We start from the raw sequence: 20,708 nt of genomic DNA on the forward strand, positions 1-20,708 counted from the left end.
TGGTCCTGAAGATCAACTGCAGTTAGGAGGGACCCCACAGTCCTAAGGTGCGCCCTCCTGAGGGTGGCAGGTGGGCAGGCAGGGAGGGTCTCTCAGATGATGTTCACAGAAGACAAGAGGGGCAGCCTGAGAAAGGCGCTGGAGGAACACAGAAGGCCCTGCCACAACCCGCCCTCATCCACCAGGTGGGCACACTGGCATGAGGATGGTCCGATAATTCAGCAGTCCACTTAGGGGGTTCCCAGTGATGGTGACAAGGGCCTTTTCACCCTTTGAGGGACTACACAGGGGGCTGCTGACAACCGCAAGAGGAACACCCGTGTTCGGATGGTCTCAGGGACTGGTGGTTCATGTGGCTCACAGTGAGGACTGCTGGCCGCTGGCTGCCCACCTGGCGGGCGCCCAGGGGTTCATAGCATCGCATACACGGTGCTTGGCCACACCCGGGGAGCCATGACTTCCGTTCGTTTTAACCACAAAAGGGGCTTCTATAGGTTACGAGTCACATGCATGGCTGTTCCGCTCATTACTTAAAAAAAAAAGGCCGTATAAAGGGTGGCTTCCATCCCTAGAACACTGGAAATTTTGCCCAAGAAAAATGTGAACTCCTGGGCAAATCCTTAAGACTGCAGTGGAGCTCTGTTATCGTTGTTGTTTTATCTGTCCAGGGGGCAAAAAAGAATTTTTTAAACCACTTTAACTGTTTATTATTTTTAAAAAGGTTTTTTTTTTTGGCCATGCTGTGAGACTTGTTGGATCTTAGTTTCTTGACCAGAGATTGAACCCGGGCCTTTGGCAGTGACAGCACCAAGTTCTAACCACTGGACCATCAAGGAATCCCCCTCTACTTTAACCATCTTAAAGTGGACAGTTCAGTGGCATTTAGCACATCACACTGTTGTGCCATCCCCACCCCTATCTAGTTCCAGAGTAGGGAACTATTTTGTCACCCTAAAAGGAAACCCCATCCCTATTAGGTATCACCACTTCCCAGCTCCCTCCCGCCCCTGGTACCCACTGATCTGCTTTCTGTCTCTATGGATTAGCCTGTCCTGGACATTTCATATAAATGGGATTGGATAAATGTGTGTGCAGTGCTTACAGTGAGACAAAGCAGAGGCACATATTATTTATACATATGACATATAAAAAATATGTGCGTGTACCACGTGTTTATATATATGAAGCTTCCCAGGTGGCTCAGCGGTAAAGAATCTGCCTGCCAATGCAGGTGACATGGCTTCAATCCCTAGGTCGGGAAGATCCCCTGGAGAAGGAAGTGGCAACCCATTTCCAGAAGTCTGGCAGGTTATAGTCCATGGGGTTGCAAAGAGTCAGTATTTGTGTATATGAAGGGGCTGGGGTCTCCATCGCCACCTCTTCCCAACTCACCAGCAAGGACCGTATTTGGGTAAGATGTTCTACATTAGCCCTTACAGTAACTCCAAGGCTAATTCTACAGGGCTAAGAATATTTTTGCAAGCTTGCAGTGCAAGGAGAGAAGGTCTGTCATGTCAAGGTAGACCAGCATTTCTCATTTGATTTCTCAGTCTTGGTACTGCTGACATTTGGGGTCCGATCATTCCTTGCTGTGGGGCCGTCCTCTGCATCTCAGGGTCTTGAACAGCATCCCTGACCTTCATCCCCCAAGACTCCAGTAGCACCCGCTCCCTGCAACTATGACACCTAAAAATGTCTCCAGAAACTGCCAAGTGTTTCCTGGGGGGAACAGTCACCCCGGGTGTGCTCCCCTGACTTAGACCTCCATGCTGCTTTCTCAATACCTGGATCCCTTCCAGGGCGACACTCCCTGCCCAAAGCTCCATGCTCTGCCTGCAGGTGCCCACGGGCCTCCGGGGCCAGGCTCTCCTGAAGGTGTGGGGCCGTGACTGGCGGGTGGAGGAGGGTCCCCTCTTCCACAACCAAACTTCAGTGACCGTGGACAGCCGGGGAGCCTCCGTATTCATTCAGACTGACAAGCCGGTGTACAGACCCAAGCACCGAGGTGGGCGGCCAGCGCGGGCTGCGGGGGGAGGGATGGCCATGGATGGGAGCTGCCACACCCCTCTCTCCTTTCTTCCAGTGCTCATCAGCATCTTCACCGTCACCCCAGACCTGAGGCCCACCAGTGAAAAGGTGAGATTGGCTTCTAAAACCGTGTGCCTGGGACTCACCCACCGGGGTCCGGCCTGGCCAGGGCCATCATCCACAACTTGCCTTTCCTCCTGCCTCTTCCAATTTCTACCTGCATTCTTGGTTTCTTCCCGGGGCTCCACATCTGCTGGGGGAGCCAGGAGGGAGGTCTGTGTGACAGAGAGAGGCCAGGGCATTAGTGGAAGTGCTTCTTCCAGAGGTCCCCACGGTGGCCAGTGGCCCTCCATACGGGCAGCTGCCTGTGTTCTTCTGGAGGTTGGTTGAGGGCCTAAAATGGGTGAAGTCCAAGAAGGATAAATCACAGGACGTTGAATTCAAAGTACAAAGTTTCTTGGTGCCCCTGGATGCAATATGGACAACCCCGAGCTGGTGGGGCTGTATCTACGTGCACAGGGTCAGCCACGCATGGGACCCGGCAGAGCGTGACGTTGGGTTCAGGAGGCACAGGTGTGCAAGCAATTGTCCTTCCCTGGAGCTGGTGTGGAGTGTTCAGTTTGGCACTGATGGGCACCAGCTGGAAGCCAGGCTCCAGGCTGGTGCTGGAGGTTCAGAGAGAAAAGCGTGCATCCCAGGCCTGAAAGGAACCTGGCATCCCTAGAAACAACCCAGTTGCCACCTGCGAGGGCTGCTTGGAGGGGTTGTCCTTCTTGGGGTGCGAGGGAGGGCAGGGCTGTGATCGGGAGCAAAGATCACAGAGACCACTAAATGGGGCTCAGCCACCCTCATTGCCGTTGGCAACTGCGTGAGCTTGCTGGGCGACTTACAGGGCAGAAATGCATTCTTTCCCAGTTCTGGAGCCTAGAAGTCTAAGATCAGGGTGTGAGTAGAATTGATTCCTTCCAAGTACCATGTGATATAAGAACTGGACATAAAGAAGGCTGAGCGCAGAAGAACTGACGTTTTCCAATTGTGGTGCTGGAGAAGACTCTTGAGAGTTCCTTGGACTGCATGGAGATCAAACCAGTCAATCCTAAAGGAAATCAACCCTGAATATTCATTGGAAGGACTGATGCGGAAGCTAAAGCTCCAATACTTTGGTCTCCTGACATGAAGAGCCAGCTCATTGCAAAAGACCCTGATGCTGGGAAAGATTGAAGGCAAGAGAAGAGGGCAGCAGAGGATGAGATGGTTAGATAGCATCATTGACTCAGTGGACATGAATTTGAGCAAACTCTGGGAGATAGTGAAAGACAGGGAAGCCTGGCATGCTGCAGTTCGTGGGGCCGCAGAGAGACACGACTGAGTGCCTGAACAACAACAGCAAGGACCATGAGTGAAGAACCTGTTCCAGGCCTCCCTCCTAGGCTGGTAACTGCACATCTCTCTTCATCTTTATTTTGTCTTCCCTTCACTCCCATCTGTTTCCAAATTTTCCTTTCTTATGACACAAGTCCTATTGGACTGGGACTGATGCTTTGTCATTGTTTAGTCACTCAGTTGTGTCCTACCCTTTGTAACCCCATGGACTGTAGCCTGACAGGCTCTTCTGTCTGTGGGATTTTCCAGGCAAGAATCCTGGAGTGGGTTGCTATTTCCTTCCCCATCCAGGGGTTGAACCTACGTCTCCTGCATTGGCATGTGGATTCTTTACCACTGAGCCACCAGGAGAGCCCAGGACCTGTGCTAGGGACCTTGAAATCACCACCATCTCCAAATATAGACACGTTCTGAGAATTGAGGCTGAGGACATCACATATGAATTAGGGGAGAAGGGGGCACCATTCAACCCATTACAGCACCTGAGCCTGTCCCAAGGGATGAACACTCCGCGTGTACAGAGGGCTTCGGTCTTTCAGGAGCGTTTGCTTACGGCCTCTGTCTGTCTCATTTGCAGCTGGAAGCTTACATCCTGGTGAGTGTCCTGCCCCTCTGCAGCTCTGGCTTGGGGACAGCCTGCTGTCTGCAAGACCTGGTCTGTCTTTGTGCACTACTCCCCCTCTGGGTTGATCCCTGCCTGCCCCAGTGCCTCACACGCTGAGACCAGGTCCAGCCCTGTCCCTGACTCAACCTGGGATAAGCTGAGTACATGTCTGCCCATCTCTTTGTCGATTTTCAAGCACCTCCCTAAATGGGGAGTCAGGATGACCTCTTCTGGCCTCTTGTCTTCAGACATGTCCCTTCTATGCCCCGAGCTTCCGTTTGCTCATCACAAATAGCTAATCTTGGGGCCTGTCTTGACACGTGTCCTGTCCTAGAGAGGGGGCTTGGAAGGTCCTCGTGCGTGCCAGGCACACTAGGGCTGTCCTGAGCTTATCGTGTGTGTCATCTTGCAGGACCCCCGAGGCTCTCGGATGATGGAATGGAGACACTTGGAGCCCCTGTGCTGTGGTGAGTCTCTCTTCTCATTCCTTCTGTGGTTTGGGGGCTGCACCTTTGGGTGGCAGATGTGATAAAGCTTCCAGGAAAATAGGATGTGCTCTGCCTCGACACCTGCCACTCCTTTCCTGGAGCATGGGACCCTCTGCCCACCTTTCTGTCTCTGGGATCCCAACTGAGGCTCCTCCCATAAATTGAGACCTTTCTGGAATATCAGGGCCTTGTTTGTTAGCATCCCTAACTTCTTCCCACTACAGATCTTCCTCATCTTCACCCTCCACCCAACACAAGACGTTTCTTTTCCAGCTAGGAGTCAGAAGGCTTTGCTTTGGCTGAGGAACTGGCTTTTTTTTTTTTTTTCTTTCTCTATGACAGTGATCTCCTGGAGAAGGAAATGGCAACCCACTCCAGTATTCTTGCGGGGAAATCCCATGGTCAGAGGAGCCTGGCGGGCTACAGTTCATGGGGTCGTAAAAGAGTCAGACACGACTGAGCAACTCAGTAGGCACGCATGCCTGTGACCGTGTAACTGACATCTCCTTTTGTGCTTTGGCCCTAACGGAAGTGGAGTCCCATGAGAGGAGAGCTGTAGCAGGGATTTGGGGAGACTGTGAACAGTTTTGCACCTCGACCTGGGAGATGCATAAGCACGGCAGAGCCCTGAGTCCTCTGTGAGTCAAACGCAGAGAACGGGCCTCCAGCCAACATGGTGGGTCCTGGTGGTTGGTGCAGCATCACACACACCTCCAGGTCCCCTGGGCTGGCCTTGACCCCTCTCCATGTCCCTCTTCTTGATTCTGAGATGCCTGGGGAGGGCTGCTGAGTAGGGACAGGGCTTGTGCGACTCTCTGTCCCCGAGGGAATGACTCAGGTGGAGCAGAGTGGAGCAGCTGGGTGGCCTGTTTCCCTGGTTCATTTGGCTCATGGCCTGCACTTGGCTTCTTGGAGAAGGCAATGGCACCCTACTCCAGTTCTCTTGCCTGGAAAATCCCATGGACAGAGGAGCCTGGTAGGCTGCAGTCCATGGGATCGCTAGGAGTCAGACATGACTGAGCAACTTCACTTTCACTTTTCACTTTCATGCATTGGAGAAGGAAATGGCAACCCACTCCAGTGTTCTTGCCTGGAGAATCCCAGGGATGGGGGAGCCTGGTAGGCTGCCGTCTCTGGGGTCGCACAGAGTTGGACACGACTGAAGCGACTTAGCAGCAGCAGCAGCTGCACTTGGCTTTGGCCTCAGGGCTCCCCCAGGAACCCTAAGTGTGCCCTCTCCCTGCTTCCCCAACTTAGTCTATGGAGGAGGTGCTGGCTTTGCACAAACCCTTGCCAGCCTCGGGGTGGCCTTGAGCTTCCTTGAGGGGCTGTGCAGGGAGGGAGAGAGGCCAGGTCCCCAGGGCACCTCACCACCAGATGCTGGGCTCTCTGCCCACACAATTGCCCCAGGATGAGGGGGAGTCTCTCTTCACACAGGCATCACCAACATGACCTTCCCCTTGTCTGACCAGCCGGTACTCGGAGAATGGTTTGTTTTTGTCGAAATGCAAGGCCACGTGTTCAACAGGTCCTTTGAAGTTCAGAAGTATGGTAAGTTGGAGAATCTTAGGCTCTTAAGATTTTAGACCTGGGGGAACCACAGTCCCAGTGAAGACACAGATAATAAGGAAGAAGATGGCAGGAGCCTCATTTACTAGGGGCTCAGTCGGGCCAGGCATGAAGTGGAAGGCTGGGTCTTTGTCTTGTCTTTTTTTAATCTATTATTTATTTATCTGTGGCTGTGCTGGGTCTTCGTTGCTACATGCGGGCTCTTCTCTGGTTGAGATGAGCAGGGGCTACTCTCTAGTTGCGGTGCATGGGCTTCTCATTGTGGTGGCTCCGCTTGTTGCCGAACAGGGGCTCTAGGGCACATGGGCTTCAGGAGCTGCAGTACGTGGGCTCAGCAGTTGTGGCTCCCAGGAGCTAGAGCACAGGCTCAGTAGTTGTAGCACGTGAGCTTAGTCGCTCCGCAGCATGTGGGATCCTTCCGCATCAGAGATCGAACCTGTGTCTCCTGCATTGTCAGGCAGATTCTTTACCACTGAGCCACCAGGAAAGCCCCTCTCATGTCCTCCTTATGATTTTTTTTGGCCATGCCACATGGCATGTGGGATCTTTGTTCACCAACCAGGGATTGAAACCTCACCTCCAGCCTTTGAAGCACAGTCTTAACCACTGGACCACCAGAGAAGTCCCTGTCATGACCTTTCAAAATAAATCATGGTAAAATATATGACCTCGTATAAGTAGAATCATAATATTTGTCCTTTTGTGAATGACTTATTTCATGGAGCATAATGCCTCAAGGTTCGTCCATGTTGCAGCATGTGTCAGAATGGCCTTCTTTTTTAAAGTCTGTCATTTCCTTCTCTTCTTTCATCCTCATCCTGAACCTATGAGGTATCTCCATTTTACAGATGGAGTAACTGAGGCTGGGAGAGTCATTAAGGAAACTGCTCAAGGAACAAGAGCTGGGGAGTCTACCTGGGCCAGAGTCCCATACTGTGGCTTCTGTGCTAAAGTTCTCCCTTATGGGGGCAAGGGTTTCTCTTCCTTTCATGAAGAAGGTCTTGAAAGGAAAAGCCATAGAGGAAAGGGTTATAAGTTCCAAGCAACAGAAGCCTGGTACAGACTCAGTGAGGAAAAGAAAAGGGATTTACAGGCTCATGTAACAAGCTCTAAGGACCAGAGTCTTCATGTTTCCTCTGTTCTGCTCCCTGGTGTCCATGTCTCTGTGGGCTGTGCAAGGTGATGAGATGGGTGGGTGTGCCCAGGGCAGCAAGGAAGGGACTGTCCCCAGCCACAAGCACCCTTAGAATGCCCATAACTGCTCCAGAAGCCTGGCTACTTCTGCACCCCTGGGATGGGCTGCGATTGGCTACACTCCATGCAGATGGCCTAAAAGTGATGAGATATGGTCCCCTGAGAAAAACAGCGTGTTGGTCCCTCAAAGATGGAAAATAGGTGTGGCCCACAGAATCCCCAGAGAGCTGCCTGTGCATGTCAGCAGTGAGGCCCTGGAGTTCAGTTTGCTGCGCTCACCTCCAGCACCCTTCTGGAGCCACCCCGGTGGTGGAAGGCACCCTGCCTCCTTCCTCTCTGCTCTCTCCCTTCAGTGCTGCCGAAGTTTGAGCTCCTTATTGACCCACCCGCTTATATCCGGGACCTGGACACATGTGAAACCGGCACTGTGCAAGCCAGGTGAGAAAGAGGCGGCCACTATATTCGAGCCTTTCCAACCGTGGGCCCGCCCCGCCCAGGACACCCCCGCCCCGCCTCCCAGGCATGCTTCTCCCCTAGGACTCACCCCTCCTCCCGGGCACATCCTCTCCTCCTTGGACTTGCACCTCCCCTAGAAGAGTCCCCTCCGCAGGGCAGCCCAGCCCCCAGGACACGCCCCGCCCCTAGGACACGCCCCTCCGTAGGGCACACCCCTTCAGCAATGCCGCATTCCCCCGCAGACGGCGTCCATGTCCCGTGGGCTGACCCCAGAGGGATATTCTTGAGCACTTGTTGTTCAGTCGCTCAGTTGTGTCCGACTCTTTGCGACCCTAATGACCAGGCTGTTGACAGAGCTCGACGTGAGGGTCAACCAGAGGATGTCAAGAGGCGCTATTCCTTTCTGGCCCCTGGGAGGGCTCTACGAGGCCGTGTTCCCGCCCCAGCTCTGCCAACTGCCGGAGGTTGTGGCTGAGACGTCTCCCTTGCGCTTCTTCCCCGAAAAAAATACAAGGGCGCGCTGGATACACGCCCATTTTATAGTCCAGAAAATACTGTAAAAATTCTGGGCGTTTTTTATTGTTTTTTCTTTTTCAATTTTGCTCCTGTCTTGCTCCTGTGTCCCAGTAAGCAGTTGTCTCCACTGCATCAGGCATGACATACGTACATTTAAGTATTTCACCTACATTCTTGAGAAGATGGTTTATTCTCATTCTCCGTGAGGAAACCGAAGCTCAAAGAAATCAGATCCCTGGTTCAAAGTTGAACTCCTTGGGCACTTAAGCCTAGCCAGGCCTTCCTGTTGCTTACCGTTGCTCGATACTCCGTTCTGCCTTACTCCAGTGCCCCACCTCAACAGTTGTCTCACATACTCCGCTTCTTTGGGTCCAGAGTTCCTCTCTGACCCTTGGTCTCTTTTTCTGTCCAACATGAAGCTTGGTGTAGAGGATCTCAGGGCCTTTCTGAGACTGACCCCTCCCCACTATCCTCTGGGCCCCTGCTTGTGAAACTTACTACTCTTTGTCCTTTCGTTCCAGGTATACCTTTGGGAAACCTGTCTCGGGAACTTTAACCGTCAACATGACTGTGAATGGTGTGGGGTACTACAGCCAGGAGGTGGGGCGCCCCATCCTTAGGACCACCAAGGTGAGGAGCAGGAACCTGGAGCTGTCACCCAGTAGGTCCCTTCCCACAGCGCCTGCTCTTGGCTTCGGCTCTGTGATCACCCATTTTATTTTAGTTTCCAGAACAGTTTGTATGGTGGGAATTTTCCTGATGATAAAATTCTTACAGGCTGAACATAGAGGCTAGAACATATAAAAAAGAAATAATAAAGTTGACTTGTCCTCTGATAGACAGACATAGCCAGTATTGCTATTTTGATATCTTTCTTCTTAGGATGTTATTGTAGGTAAAGGAAACGTTTTATTGAGACATAATTCACATAACATGCAATTCAGGTATGGAACGTTTTATTGAGACATAATTCACGTAACATGCAATTCAGGTATCCATATAGAAGGTACTGTTCATGCCCCTGGAGTGGACGCACAGAGGCTTAACCACTGGACCACCAGGGCAGTCCCACAAGTTATTGCTTCTTGACTTTTGATGGATAATGCTAGGAACATTCATGTATATTTTTGTGTGATGTATCTCTTGGATTTGGAATTCCTGAGTTCTATGGTTTGAATCAAATATGATCACCTGAATAAGGACAAACAAAGGATCTTTATTCATAGCTTGCAGCAAGGGAGTCAGCCACCATCACTTGTGTTTGGCAGAGACTCAAAAGGCAGGTGGAGAAGTGGAAAAGATTTATAGTGAAAAATGGAAAAGGCTTCTGGTGTGCCATGATGGGAGGCTATTGGCATGTGGAAGTCATGGGGTAATAGAAGCAGGCATCCAATGTAATTGATGAGGGGTGCATATTTGACTTTTTCCAATTGTTGCTTGGACTGCAGAGAGATCAAACCAGGCAATCCTAAAGGAAATCAACCCTGAGTATTCACTGGAAAAGCTGATGCTGAAGCTGAAGCTCCAATACTTTGGCCACTTGATGTGAAGAGCCGACTCATTAGAAAAGATCATGGTGCTGGGAAAGATTGAAGGCAGGAGGAGAAGGAGACGACAGAGGACGAGATGGTTGGATGACTCACGGATTCAATGGACATGAGTTTGAGCAAACTCTGGGAGATGGTGAAGGACAGGGAAGCCTGGTGTGCTGCAGTCCATGGGGTTGCAAAGAGTTAGACACGACTCAGTGACTGAACAACAGCAATTGTTTCTAAGATGGAAGTGGGGGCAAATATCAGGGAAATAGTCAATTATTAGGTCCTGGCCATTTGGGGCTGATTGTTATAGGGGTTGTTGTTGGGTTGCTATAGAGATAGAGGTCTGACTTCTTACAAGCCTGACTTGTAGATACAGCTGGCTCTTCCACGTCTGTGGGTTCTGCATCCTAGTATTCAACCAGCCTCGCACAGAAACTCTTCGAAGTTGGTTGAATCCATGGGTGTGAAACTTGTGGGTATGGAGAGCTGACTGTAATGGGTTGGCTTCCTACACTGGTGCCTGCAGATCTTGAGTCAGAGTTATTTTTCTCTATACTTGTTCAGTCGCTAAGTCATGTCCAACTCTTTGCAACCCCATAAACTGTAGCACTCCAGGTTTTCTCTGTCCTTCACTGTCTGCCAGAGTTTGCTCAAACTCATGTCCATTGAGTTGGTGATGCTCTCCAACCATCTCATCCTCTGTTGCTCCCTTCTCCTCCTGCCCTCAATCTTTCGCAGGATCAGGGTCTTTTCCAATTAGTCTCCATCTGGATGTTCAGTCTCTGAGTGGTGACTACGTTTAGTTGTTTGAGGAATTCCCAGATTTTTTTTTCCTAAAGTGGCTACATGATTTCACACCCCCTTGCATGTAAAATTTCATAATCTGGTTTTTATTTTTCTTCTTCAACTTAAAATCCCACTGTGCGCGTGCCACTATGCAACATATACAAGCAGTCCTGGAGATTCTGGGGCTGAGTCCTGTCATCCCCACCTCCTCTCTACCTCCACCCGAACCAACTTCCTCGTCCTTTTGCCCCCGGGATGCGTCCTCTCTCTGTGTCACCGTGGCTTCTCTTCTGTGGAGTGGATACTCTGGCCTCTCACCTCCTCCGTGCCTGGTGCTCGTGCTCTTGTTATCCTAGCCATTCTCCCTAGAAGCTGCCCCGGTAGCTCTTGTCTTAACGTTCTCTTTACTGAGTAATTCACTCCACAGCTGTTTACGGACGTGGATTATTTGCCCCTGGGAGCAGTCCTGAGATGGAGTTAACTGGGTGGGGGGGTGAGGTCTGTACCCTGTGCATGGGAGGGGAACCAGTGCTCCAGCGTGTGGCTGACCAGGTTCAAGTCCCAACCTTGCAGTCTGGCCCGAGGGGTTGTTTCAGCTTCTGCCCAAAGAGCTGACCTCGTTCCTCCTAGAAAACAATGCATATCCAGCCAGGGACTCAGCCTCCATGCAGTGATGCACAGCATAGAATGGATGGGTCATCGAGTGTCCCCCTGGTCCTCCAAGCGGCCAGAGGGGCACCTTCTTGAGCTGTGTGTTTGTGAGTCATCTCTCAGAGCCGCTCAGCTCTGGCTGAGCACGACCTGTGTGTCTCCTACCTCCAGATCCATGGCTCCCAGGACTTCAGCATCTGTGTGAAGGACATGATTCCGGCCGACGTCCCCGAGCACTTCCGGGGCACCATCAGCATCTGGGCCACGGTGACCGCTGTGGACGGGAGCCATCAGGTGGCCTTCGACGACTCCACTCCGGTCCAGAGGCAACTGGTGGACATCCGGTACTCCAAGGACACGAGGAAGCAGTTTAAGCCGGGGCTGTCCTACGTGGGGAAGGTAAGCCCCAGGCATGGTGCCCAGCAGGCCCTGCCAAGGTCACAGGCTCTGTGCCGCCTCCCACCCTAACTCCTGCCCGAGGACCACTGTGTAACCCCTGCAAGGCCCTGCAGCCGTGATGTGGTTGAAAACCAAGAACTTTTGCCGTCTTGGGATTAAGGGCTGCTTTAAAGGCTGAGCATAGTTAGACATTTCCAAACCTAGAGCACCAAACCCAATGCTATGTATCCACTTATTAAATCAGTCCCATGATGGTATCGCCTTCTTTAATTGGGTTGACTTTATGTCTAGAGGACTTAACTACTAAGTTCATAAAAGGCAGATCCCCGTCTCTGAGACAGTCTGATTCAGCTCCCTTGTGGGGAGTGGCATTTAGAACAAGCCCCTGCCTCCCTTCCACCTACTACACCATTCTTCTACACAGTAAAATTTGAGATGACTAGAGATTCGAGATGCTGAACTGGGGCATCTGGTTTCAAGTGGAATTTGGGGGGAAGGGAGGGCAAGACCAGTGGAGCCTTGTGTCACCCCAGGGTGACGCTTGCCTCTGCCTGGCACCCACACCCCTCTTCCCTTTTGCATCCCATGGGTCACCCACAGGGTCCTAGAGACCTGTCTTCATGTTGTTCCTGCTCCTCTTGCTCTGCTCTGGGACCTCCCTTCCCTCCTCTATGATGAGATCTCAGCCCCCACCCCCAGCTCTCTGTTCCATGCGCAGAGGCATGGCTCATGTGCCCCTGGGTTTGAGGGTCCCAGCTAAGGCACCATACGGAATATGTATGAGTGGACTTGGGGCCGTCCATTCAGTGAAAGGGGAGTGTTTCACCTACACCCAGGAAATCATCCACTCTCTGCATTAGGGGCTTCCCAGGTGGCACTAGTGGTAAAGAACCCACCTGCCAGTGCAGGAGACCTAAGAGACATGAATTCAATCCCTGGGTCGGGAAGATCCCCTGAAGGAGGGCTTGGCAACCCTCTCCAATATTCTCAGCTGGAGGATCCCCATGGTCAGAGGAGCCTGGTGGGCTACAGTCCATAGGGTCGCAAAGAGTCGGACACAACTGAAGCGACTTAGCACTCATTTCATATCTGCATTAAAGAATGGAGCTGGGAATACCCTGGCAGTCCAGTGGTTAAAACTTCGCCTTCAAGTTGGCGGTGCGGATTCAATCCTTGGTTGGGGAGCTAAGATCGCACATGCCTTGTGGCCAAAACCAAAACAGAAAACAAAAACAATACTGTAACAAATTCCATAAAGACTAAAAATGGTCCACATTAAAAAAAAAAAAAAGAATGGAACTGGTCACCCCATCACCAGATACCTGCACAGTTGAGAGGTGCTCCAGGATCTTTCAGGAACCACTGACCATATTTCTTCACAACATCCATGTCTTTTGAACCCCTCTCTCTGACTGCCTTTTCTACCTGCTGGAATGAGTGAGGTCTAAGAGTCACATGGAACTGTTTCCACCACACTGCTTGCGCTGTTCCTTCCTGGCTGGGGCACCAGGTAAATGGCTGGTGATTTGTGCCTTGTGACTTCTTTGCCAAGTCCAAGGTCATAAAAGCTTTCCCCTGTGTTATCTTCTAAGTATTTTGTAGTTCTAACCATTACATTTAGGTCTCTGATTCATTTTGAGTTAATTTTGGCACATGGTGTGAGGTTGGGGTTCAGCTTCATTCTTTTGCATCTGGAGATCCAGTTATCCCAGAACCATTTGGTGAAGGAATTGTTGTTTTCCCATCGAATGGTCTTGGCACCCTTGTCAAAAGTCAATTGACTGTAATCCTTTTCTTTTGCGATGCCATGTGCCATGCGGGATTTTATTTCCCTGGCCAGGGATTGAACACGTGCCCCCTGCAGTGAGAGGGAGGAGCCCTAACCACTGAACCTGCCAGGGGATTCCCCTTCGCCATGTTTTGATCTTTTTCGATAATCAATTGGCTGTAGATGGCTGGACTTATTTCTGCACCGTCAATTCTGATCCATCAGTTTTCATATCTGTCCTCACATGAGTTCCATCAGGTGCAGCGTCTTCACCACTGCACTTTGTAGCAAGTTTTGGAATTGGATGTATGAGTTCTTGATTATTTAACAGGATTGCTTTAGCTGTTTGGGGCCCCTTAGCATCAAATTGTCGATTGCTTCAAGGGAGCTGGCTGGGATTCTGCTGGGGAATTGGGCCGAGTCTGTAGATCAGTTTGGGGGGTGTCACCAGCCTAACCACAGTGACTCCTTCGTGACCCATTCCAGGTGGAGCTGTCGTACCCGGATGGTAGCCCTGCGGAGGGAGTGACCGTCCAGATCAGGGCAGAACTGACGCCGAAGGACAACATCTACACCGTGGAGTCTGTGTCCCAGGGTGGGCTGGTGGAGTTTGAAATCCCCTCCATCCCTATGTCAGCCCAGCATGTGTGGCTGGAGGTGCGTGAGTCACCTAGACCCTTGTCATTCAGCCAGCAGACATGGGTTTGGTCCCTCCTCCAGGCCACGCTCAGGCACTGGGTCAGTCGTCCTGGGTCTGGCACCTGCCCTGAGTGAGTTCAGTCTGATGGGAGAGCTGGCCAGGAGGTCAGATAAACCAAACACCCCAGAGGGAGGCAGGATGCTGAGAAAGTGTCAGGGTGTCTGGCTCCCCGCAAAGGATCTTCCCAGGTGGACTCCTGACCAGGGGGAGGTTCAGCCAGGCTGCTTCCCGGAAGGTGGAACAACATATGCAGAGGCCCAGAGAACTGCAGTCATAGTATAATTAGGTTCTGCAGTGCCCAGCTGGCCGAGCCATTGCAGGAAGATACGGAGGAGGGAGCCGGTGGGGCTTCCCCTTACCTCAAAGGATGTTGCTTAGGGTCCACCCAGAAGGCAGTGTCAGAGTCAGGTGGACTGAATGGTCTGATTTTTATAACCTCTCCCCACTCCAGAGGCCTTCCCAAATGGCGCAGTGGTTTGAATCTGCCTGCCAATGCAGGAGACACAAGGCTTCAATCCCTGGGTCAGGAAGATCCCCTGGAGGAGGAAATGGCAACTCACTCCAGTATGCTTGCCTGGGAAATCCTGTGGACAGAGGCGTGTGGCTGGCTACAGTCCTTGGGGCTGCAGAATGGGACGTGACTGAACACGCACATGCACACCCCACTCTAGTGTCCATAGTTGGGGGTGGTGTCTGGGTGAGGTCACAGATGTGCAGGTGGGAGGCAATGACGGGGCTGTGGAGGCAGAATTGGCAGGACCTGGTGTCCCCTTGTCAGGGACGGGAGGAGCAGGAGTAACAGAGAGGACATCCCAGCCCTCGTCTCTGTGGCTGACGGTGGGCACGGTGGCCCCACGGACGCTGGGGTGGTGGAGACAGGGGCAGCTGAGAATCAGTGTGTAGGTGGGAGCCGAGGACACTTGGGATCACTGTGTCCCCTGTGGGCAGCATGTCCCTAAAGATTTTTAACAGCCAGAGGTCTCCAGGCCACCAACAGTTTTAACCAGCTGGCTACAAATTTGGGGTTCCAGCTACCCCAGGACCTAACAAGTACAGATTTTTTAATGATTGAAAGACACCCCTTAATTTCCATTAGTCTTTTAAGAATTAGGTGGCAGCAAAACCCAAGTGACTCCAAATACTAGAATTAGCAGAATAATGTTGTCTCTCATAGACATATAACCAAAAATCAGCATTTCCCAAAAATGTCACTTTAATAGAAAGACAGTCTATTTCTGTGACCAAATACTGCCTAAGAAAAGGTCTTTAATTAATTGTTTTCTTAAAAAGAAGGATGAATTTTAAACTTTACTTTTAGTTGACATATATATGTGTGTGTGTCTGTCTCTCCATATAATTGACATGTAACATAGTCATTGCAGGCGTTCAGTGTAATGATGCAATATATGTAGGTACTATGAAATGACACCACAGTGTGTTCAATTGCCGTACAGTTACACTTTTTTTTTTTCTTGTGATGAGAATCTGTAAGATCTGTGATCGTGCTAGTGGTAAGGAACCCACCTGCCAATGCAGGAGACACAAGAGATGCAGGTGCAGTCCCTGGGTGGGGAAGGTCCCCTGCAGGAGGAAATGGCAACCCACTCCAGTCTTCTTGCCTGGAGAATTCCATGGACAGAGGAGTCTGGCGGGCTACAGTCCATGGGGCCACAAAGAGTCAGACACGCTGAGGGACTGGGCACACCAGGTCTGTTCTCTTAGCAACTTTCTGTATGTGCAAATATATTTTTTATATAGCGAAATGATTCAAATTAGGACCAACCAAAGAGAGAGACACACATGTATAGGACGAGAGCTGGAGGGTCCCAAATTTATGGCTTTGTGTGCTGTCCCTGTGAATCTGGGACACCTCGCCCTCCCCACAACACTTACAGAAAGCACTGCCCATCTGGATGCTCACTCACCTTCAGGGTCCACAGCTTTTATTGGGATTTCATTACATAGGTTTGACTGATTTATCATTGACCCCATGACTGAACTCAGTCTCTAGCCATCTCCCCTCTCTTGAGGTCAACTTGATACCACATCACGTGGTTCAGAGCCCCTACCCTCTAATCCCATGATCGGTCTTTCTGGCTTGGCTGTCCCCATCTTGAATTGCTCCTTAGCACGCATTATCAGTACCCGCCGTGAGTAACACAGACACTCCCATCTCTTGGAGAATCCCAGGGGCTTAGAGGCTATCTCCCAGTAACTGGGATTAAGGCAGGCCAGCTTCTTTATTCTGTGTCACACAGAAGTCTTAGACAAACCCGTGCCCCATACCCTGCTTCTGGCATCTTCCTTGTGTTAACTGCATTCTTCCAGCAGCAAGTGAAGGCAGCAGGTTTGAACTCCCAAAGGAGCAAAAGTAGTTTAACTGCCAGTCCCTGGGGTGTTCAGAGAGGGGTCTGAGGGCTCCAGGCGGAGCTGCATCCAGAGCCCCAGGGATGCAGTCCAGCACAGCTGCCCCCTCTCTTGACCGCCATCTCCCCTGTGCTCACTTCCGAAGCAGGCTGTACCCTCCGAGAAGCCCCTGTGGCTGCCGGCAAGCCCAGGACGTGGGGGTCCTTAATACGTGATGGAACTGCCCTCTCAGTGGGCCACCCACCCCTGACTGAGCCAGCCCCCAACACCCTGTGGCCAGTCTTTGACACTTGCTTCCTGTGGAGATGGGAGAGAACGAGCTCGCCACACAGGACCCCATTCTCTGAGAACTGGGGAGGGGCTTCTCCAGAGGGAAATGGGAGCATGAGAGGGTCTTGCTGCAGAACAAGGCAGGTGGAAGCATCCCCAGGACCCTCCTTCCTACACCAAGCCTCCAAACCTTGACCGAATACCCTGTCTTCTTCAGACCAAGGTGACGGCACTCAGCGGAAAGCCCGTGGGGGCCCAGTACCTGCCCAGCTACCTCTCCCTCAGCAGCTGGTACTCCCCCAGCCAGTGCTACCTGCAGCTGCAGCCGCCGTCCCATCCCCTGCAGGTAAGGCTCTCAGGCGCGCCCTTGCCCAGGCAGGAGGGGGCCCAGGAAGCAAGCAGCACGCACCTGCCCCCAGGGGACCTGCGCGCGCTGCTCCTCCCTTCTGTCTGCGCACTGGTAACCACCAGTTTTTTCTCTGTTTGTATGAGTGTGTTTCTGTCTTGTCATGTTCATTCGTTTTCATTTTTAGGGTCCATATATAACATAAGTGACAGGGTTTCCCTGGTGGCTCAGACAGTAGAGAATCTGCCTGCAGTGCCAGAGACCTGGCTTAGATCTCTGGGTCGGGAAGATCCCCCAGAGAAGAAAATGGCAACCCACTCCAGTATTCTTGCCTGGAGAATCCCATGGACTCAGGAGCCTGGTGGGCTACAGTCCGTGGGGTCACAAAGACCTGGACACGACTTAAACGACTTAGCATGCACACATGCCTGCACGCGTGTTTTATACAGCACACTGTTAACGCTCCTAATTGAGAGCACAGGAGGCTGAGCCCAGCTGCCGTGGTGGTGACAGGCTCGCCAGTACTGTCTCTTGTGGAAGCCACTTGATGATGGGTCTCCCAGACCCTACCAGTCCCATAAACCTCTGACACTCCCTACCCTAGGAGTTCTGCCGAAACCTGAGTCTTCAAGGGGTCCCTGGGATGCAGGGACTGAGGAGTTGGGGCTGCCTGTGCACCAGGGCTGAGTGGCCCTCTGTGGGGGTAATGAGAATGAGAAACTCCACTGAGATCGTGCCCAACTTGGCTGAACATGCTGTTCTGGTTTTAATGCTGCTCAATCAGCGGTGCAGCGTGGGGAGGCTGGCGTTGGCTGCCTTCCCGTGTGGACGGGAAGGAGTCCTGTGTCCCAGCTGCCGGGACCCGTGTTCCCAGTAGGCAAGGACTTGGCAGGGCAGCTCAGACTTCCCCCTGGGAGGGACACCTCTGTCTTGCCTGAGTCAGATCAGCAGGCGCCCACTCTCCCTGTCCCAGACTCTCATTGAGGGGCCCTGAGTGTGAATTTGAGGCAAGAGTGGCTGTGCTTGGTCCAGTCCAGGCTCTGTGTCGGGGTCCTCTTCCTTTCCTCCAGCACCAAGGGATGTGCAGCGAGGAGCTGCTCTGCAAATGGGGGCTGTCACCCCAGTTTTTCAGGGTGACTCTGATGCCATAGGGTTAGTTCATGAGAAGAAGAAAAAAGTTTGTGCTCTTTCCTTGTTTTTTTGCAACATCTCAAACCGGAGCAGACTTTTGTTTGGGTGTCATTATAAGGAAGATGTTTATAAATTTAGAGAGAAATAGAAAAAAATAGTATAATAACCATGTTCCTTCCACCTAGATTTATGAATTGATATTTTGCTCCATCCATCTACCCACCCATCCATTCACCCACCTATCCATCCAACCATCTACTCAGCCATCTATCCATCCATCCACCCATCCACCCATCCTCTCATCTTCTCACCCATCCATCCATTCATCCTCCCCTTCCCACCCACCCATCCATCCATCCACCCATCCATCTTCTACATACCCATCCATCTACCCATCCATTCACTCACCCATTCATCCATTTCTCTCCACTTTTTTTTGGCTGCAGCATTTGAAAGTAAGTTACAGATATCTTGATACTTCCCTCTTAAATTCTCCAGTCTTAAAAATAAAGACATTCTTCAACCTGATTTTCAGTCATCCTATCTAAGAAAGTTGTATTAATCATGTTATTTAATTCACCAGCAATCATCAGATTTTCAAAGGTGTCCTCAAGATATAGAGTGTCTATAGTGTGGATTCACACCCATGCTTGTCTGCATAGTCATGTGCACCCGTGTGTGAGTGTGCTTGTGTGTATTCACCTGTGTGTGTGTGTGTGTGCACGGATTTTATTCAGGATCCATTTATATGTTGCATTTGCTCTTCTGTGTCTGTAATCACTCCTGAGCTGGGACCTTTTCATCACCGTGACTTTTGTGAAGAATCCAAGCTTGTGGTCTTGTAGATGATCCCACATTCTGAATGAGATTCAGGCTGAAGCACTGTTTCAGTAATGTTACTATGGACATGCTACTTTTATCACCTTCTGTCAGGAGGCAGAGTTTTGGGCAGCCCCACCCTTGCTGAAGCTGATCTTATCCTCGGTCCCAGTCTAGTTCCTACCAGCTCTTCTGCAGGCGAGGCTAATAAATAATCTGGGTGACACGGAGGCCCTGCCACAGTATTCTGACCCTCAGCAACCTTTCGCCCAATGCTTTTTTCATCTTTTTTTGGAGTGGGGTGTGTGTTATGGCATGCAGGATCTTAGTTCCCCTTCCAGGGATCAAATCCACGCCTCCTGCAGTGGAAGCGCACAGTCTTAACCATCGGACTGCCAAGGAAGTCCCGCCTTTAGCATCTCTGATGATTCCTGCTGTAATCAGTTATCACTTTGGGGCTTCAGGATAAAGATTCTGATTTATGCATTTATTACGATTCTTGCATCCCTTTTGCACTTACCAGTTGGTGCTCCTCTGTGAAGAACTTTCTCCACCAATATTTTAGTTGTGTGATTGTTTTTAGAGTGCCTGTCATCTTATATACTTCTAAAAAAGTATCCACTATGTTATAATCGGTTACCATCATACTTCCTTTTTTTTTCTTTTTAAATTTTGAAATAATTTTAGAGTTACAGAACAGTTGCCCATACAGTGCAGAGAGTCCCTCTATCTCCTCCCTCTAGCTTCCCTTACTGTTTTAAATTTTTTAAGTGTTGTTTGCTTTTTGTTTTTGTGAGAGTCATTTATATATTTTGGACACTCCACCCTCATCAGATACATGACACGAAAGCATTTTCTCCAATTCTGTGTGTTGTCTTTTCACTTTCCTGATAGTGTCCTTTGATGCAACAAAGATTTTAAACTTCTGGTGAAATCCAAGTTCTTTGTTATTTTTCTTTTGGTGCTTTGCTTTTGGTGCCTGTCTCAAAGACATCATTACCAAAGCCAAGGTCGTGAGAGTTTACCCCTATGCTTTCTTCTAAGAGTTTTATAGTTTTAGCTCTTACATTTAAGTCTTTGAATCATTTGAGTTAATTTTTTTATATGGTGTGAGGGTAGGGTTCAACTTCATTCTTTTGCATTTGGAGATCTAGTTGTTCCAGAATCATCTGCGGGAAAGACTATTCTTTCCTCATCGAATGATCTTGGCACCCTTGTTGAGAATCAGTTTGCCATAGATGATTATTTCTGGACTCTCAGTTCTATCGTATTGATCTGTATGTCTGTCGTTTTGCCAGGACCACAGTGTCTTGAAGATGATTTTTGAAATTGGCAAGTGTGAGTTTTACAGCTTTGTTCTTTTTCTAAGATTGTTTTGGTTAATGCTGGATCCTTTGCGTTTCCATATGAATTTTAGAATCGGCCTTTGCATTTTGGCAAAAAAGGCCACTCACACTTCCTTCTAATGTCATCATCTCATGTACAAACCATGGTACAATTGTGAAAACTAAGAAATGAGCGCTGGAGATGACTGTTAACTAAACTCTGGACTTCATTTTGATTTCCCTAGTTTTTCCAGGGATTCCTTTATTTTGGTCCAGGATCCCATGCAGAATCATGCATTGTACTTCTCTCCTCCAGTCTGATGGTTTCTCAGTTTTTCCTTGTCTTTCATGACCCTGACATTCTTGAAAG

The 20,708-nt window shown here is 50.5% G+C and overlaps 1 protein-coding gene across 2 annotated transcripts in view; it reads left to right on the forward strand.

Moving 5' to 3' along the window:
• CPAMD8 (C3 and PZP like alpha-2-macroglobulin domain containing 8) overlaps positions 1-20,708 on the forward strand; it is a 98,589-nt gene that overhangs the window by 11,495 nt on the left and 66,386 nt on the right. For both annotated transcript variants that reach the window (XR_011567475.1, XM_070792583.1), the window contains exons 4-13: positions 1,840-2,005; positions 2,084-2,136; positions 3,989-4,006; positions 4,428-4,482; positions 5,941-6,054; positions 7,620-7,704; positions 8,760-8,868; positions 11,385-11,612; positions 13,867-14,037; positions 16,935-17,063. Coding sequence is in view for 1 of the 2 variants with exons in the window: in XM_070792583.1 (XP_070648684.1) it covers positions 1,840-2,005; positions 2,084-2,136; positions 3,989-4,006; positions 4,428-4,482; positions 5,941-6,054; positions 7,620-7,704; positions 8,760-8,868; positions 11,385-11,612; positions 13,867-14,037; positions 16,935-17,063 (1,128 nt within the window). In the remaining variant the exon portion in view is untranslated. The remainder of the gene's footprint in view (positions 1-1,839; positions 2,006-2,083; positions 2,137-3,988; positions 4,007-4,427; positions 4,483-5,940; positions 6,055-7,619; positions 7,705-8,759; positions 8,869-11,384; positions 11,613-13,866; positions 14,038-16,934; positions 17,064-20,708) is intronic.

This window comes from Bos indicus, chromosome 7 (assembly GCF_029378745.1).
Source record: "Bos indicus isolate NIAB-ARS_2022 breed Sahiwal x Tharparkar chromosome 7, NIAB-ARS_B.indTharparkar_mat_pri_1.0, whole genome shotgun sequence".
Taxonomy (NCBI): Eukaryota; Metazoa; Chordata; class Mammalia; order Artiodactyla; family Bovidae; genus Bos; species Bos indicus.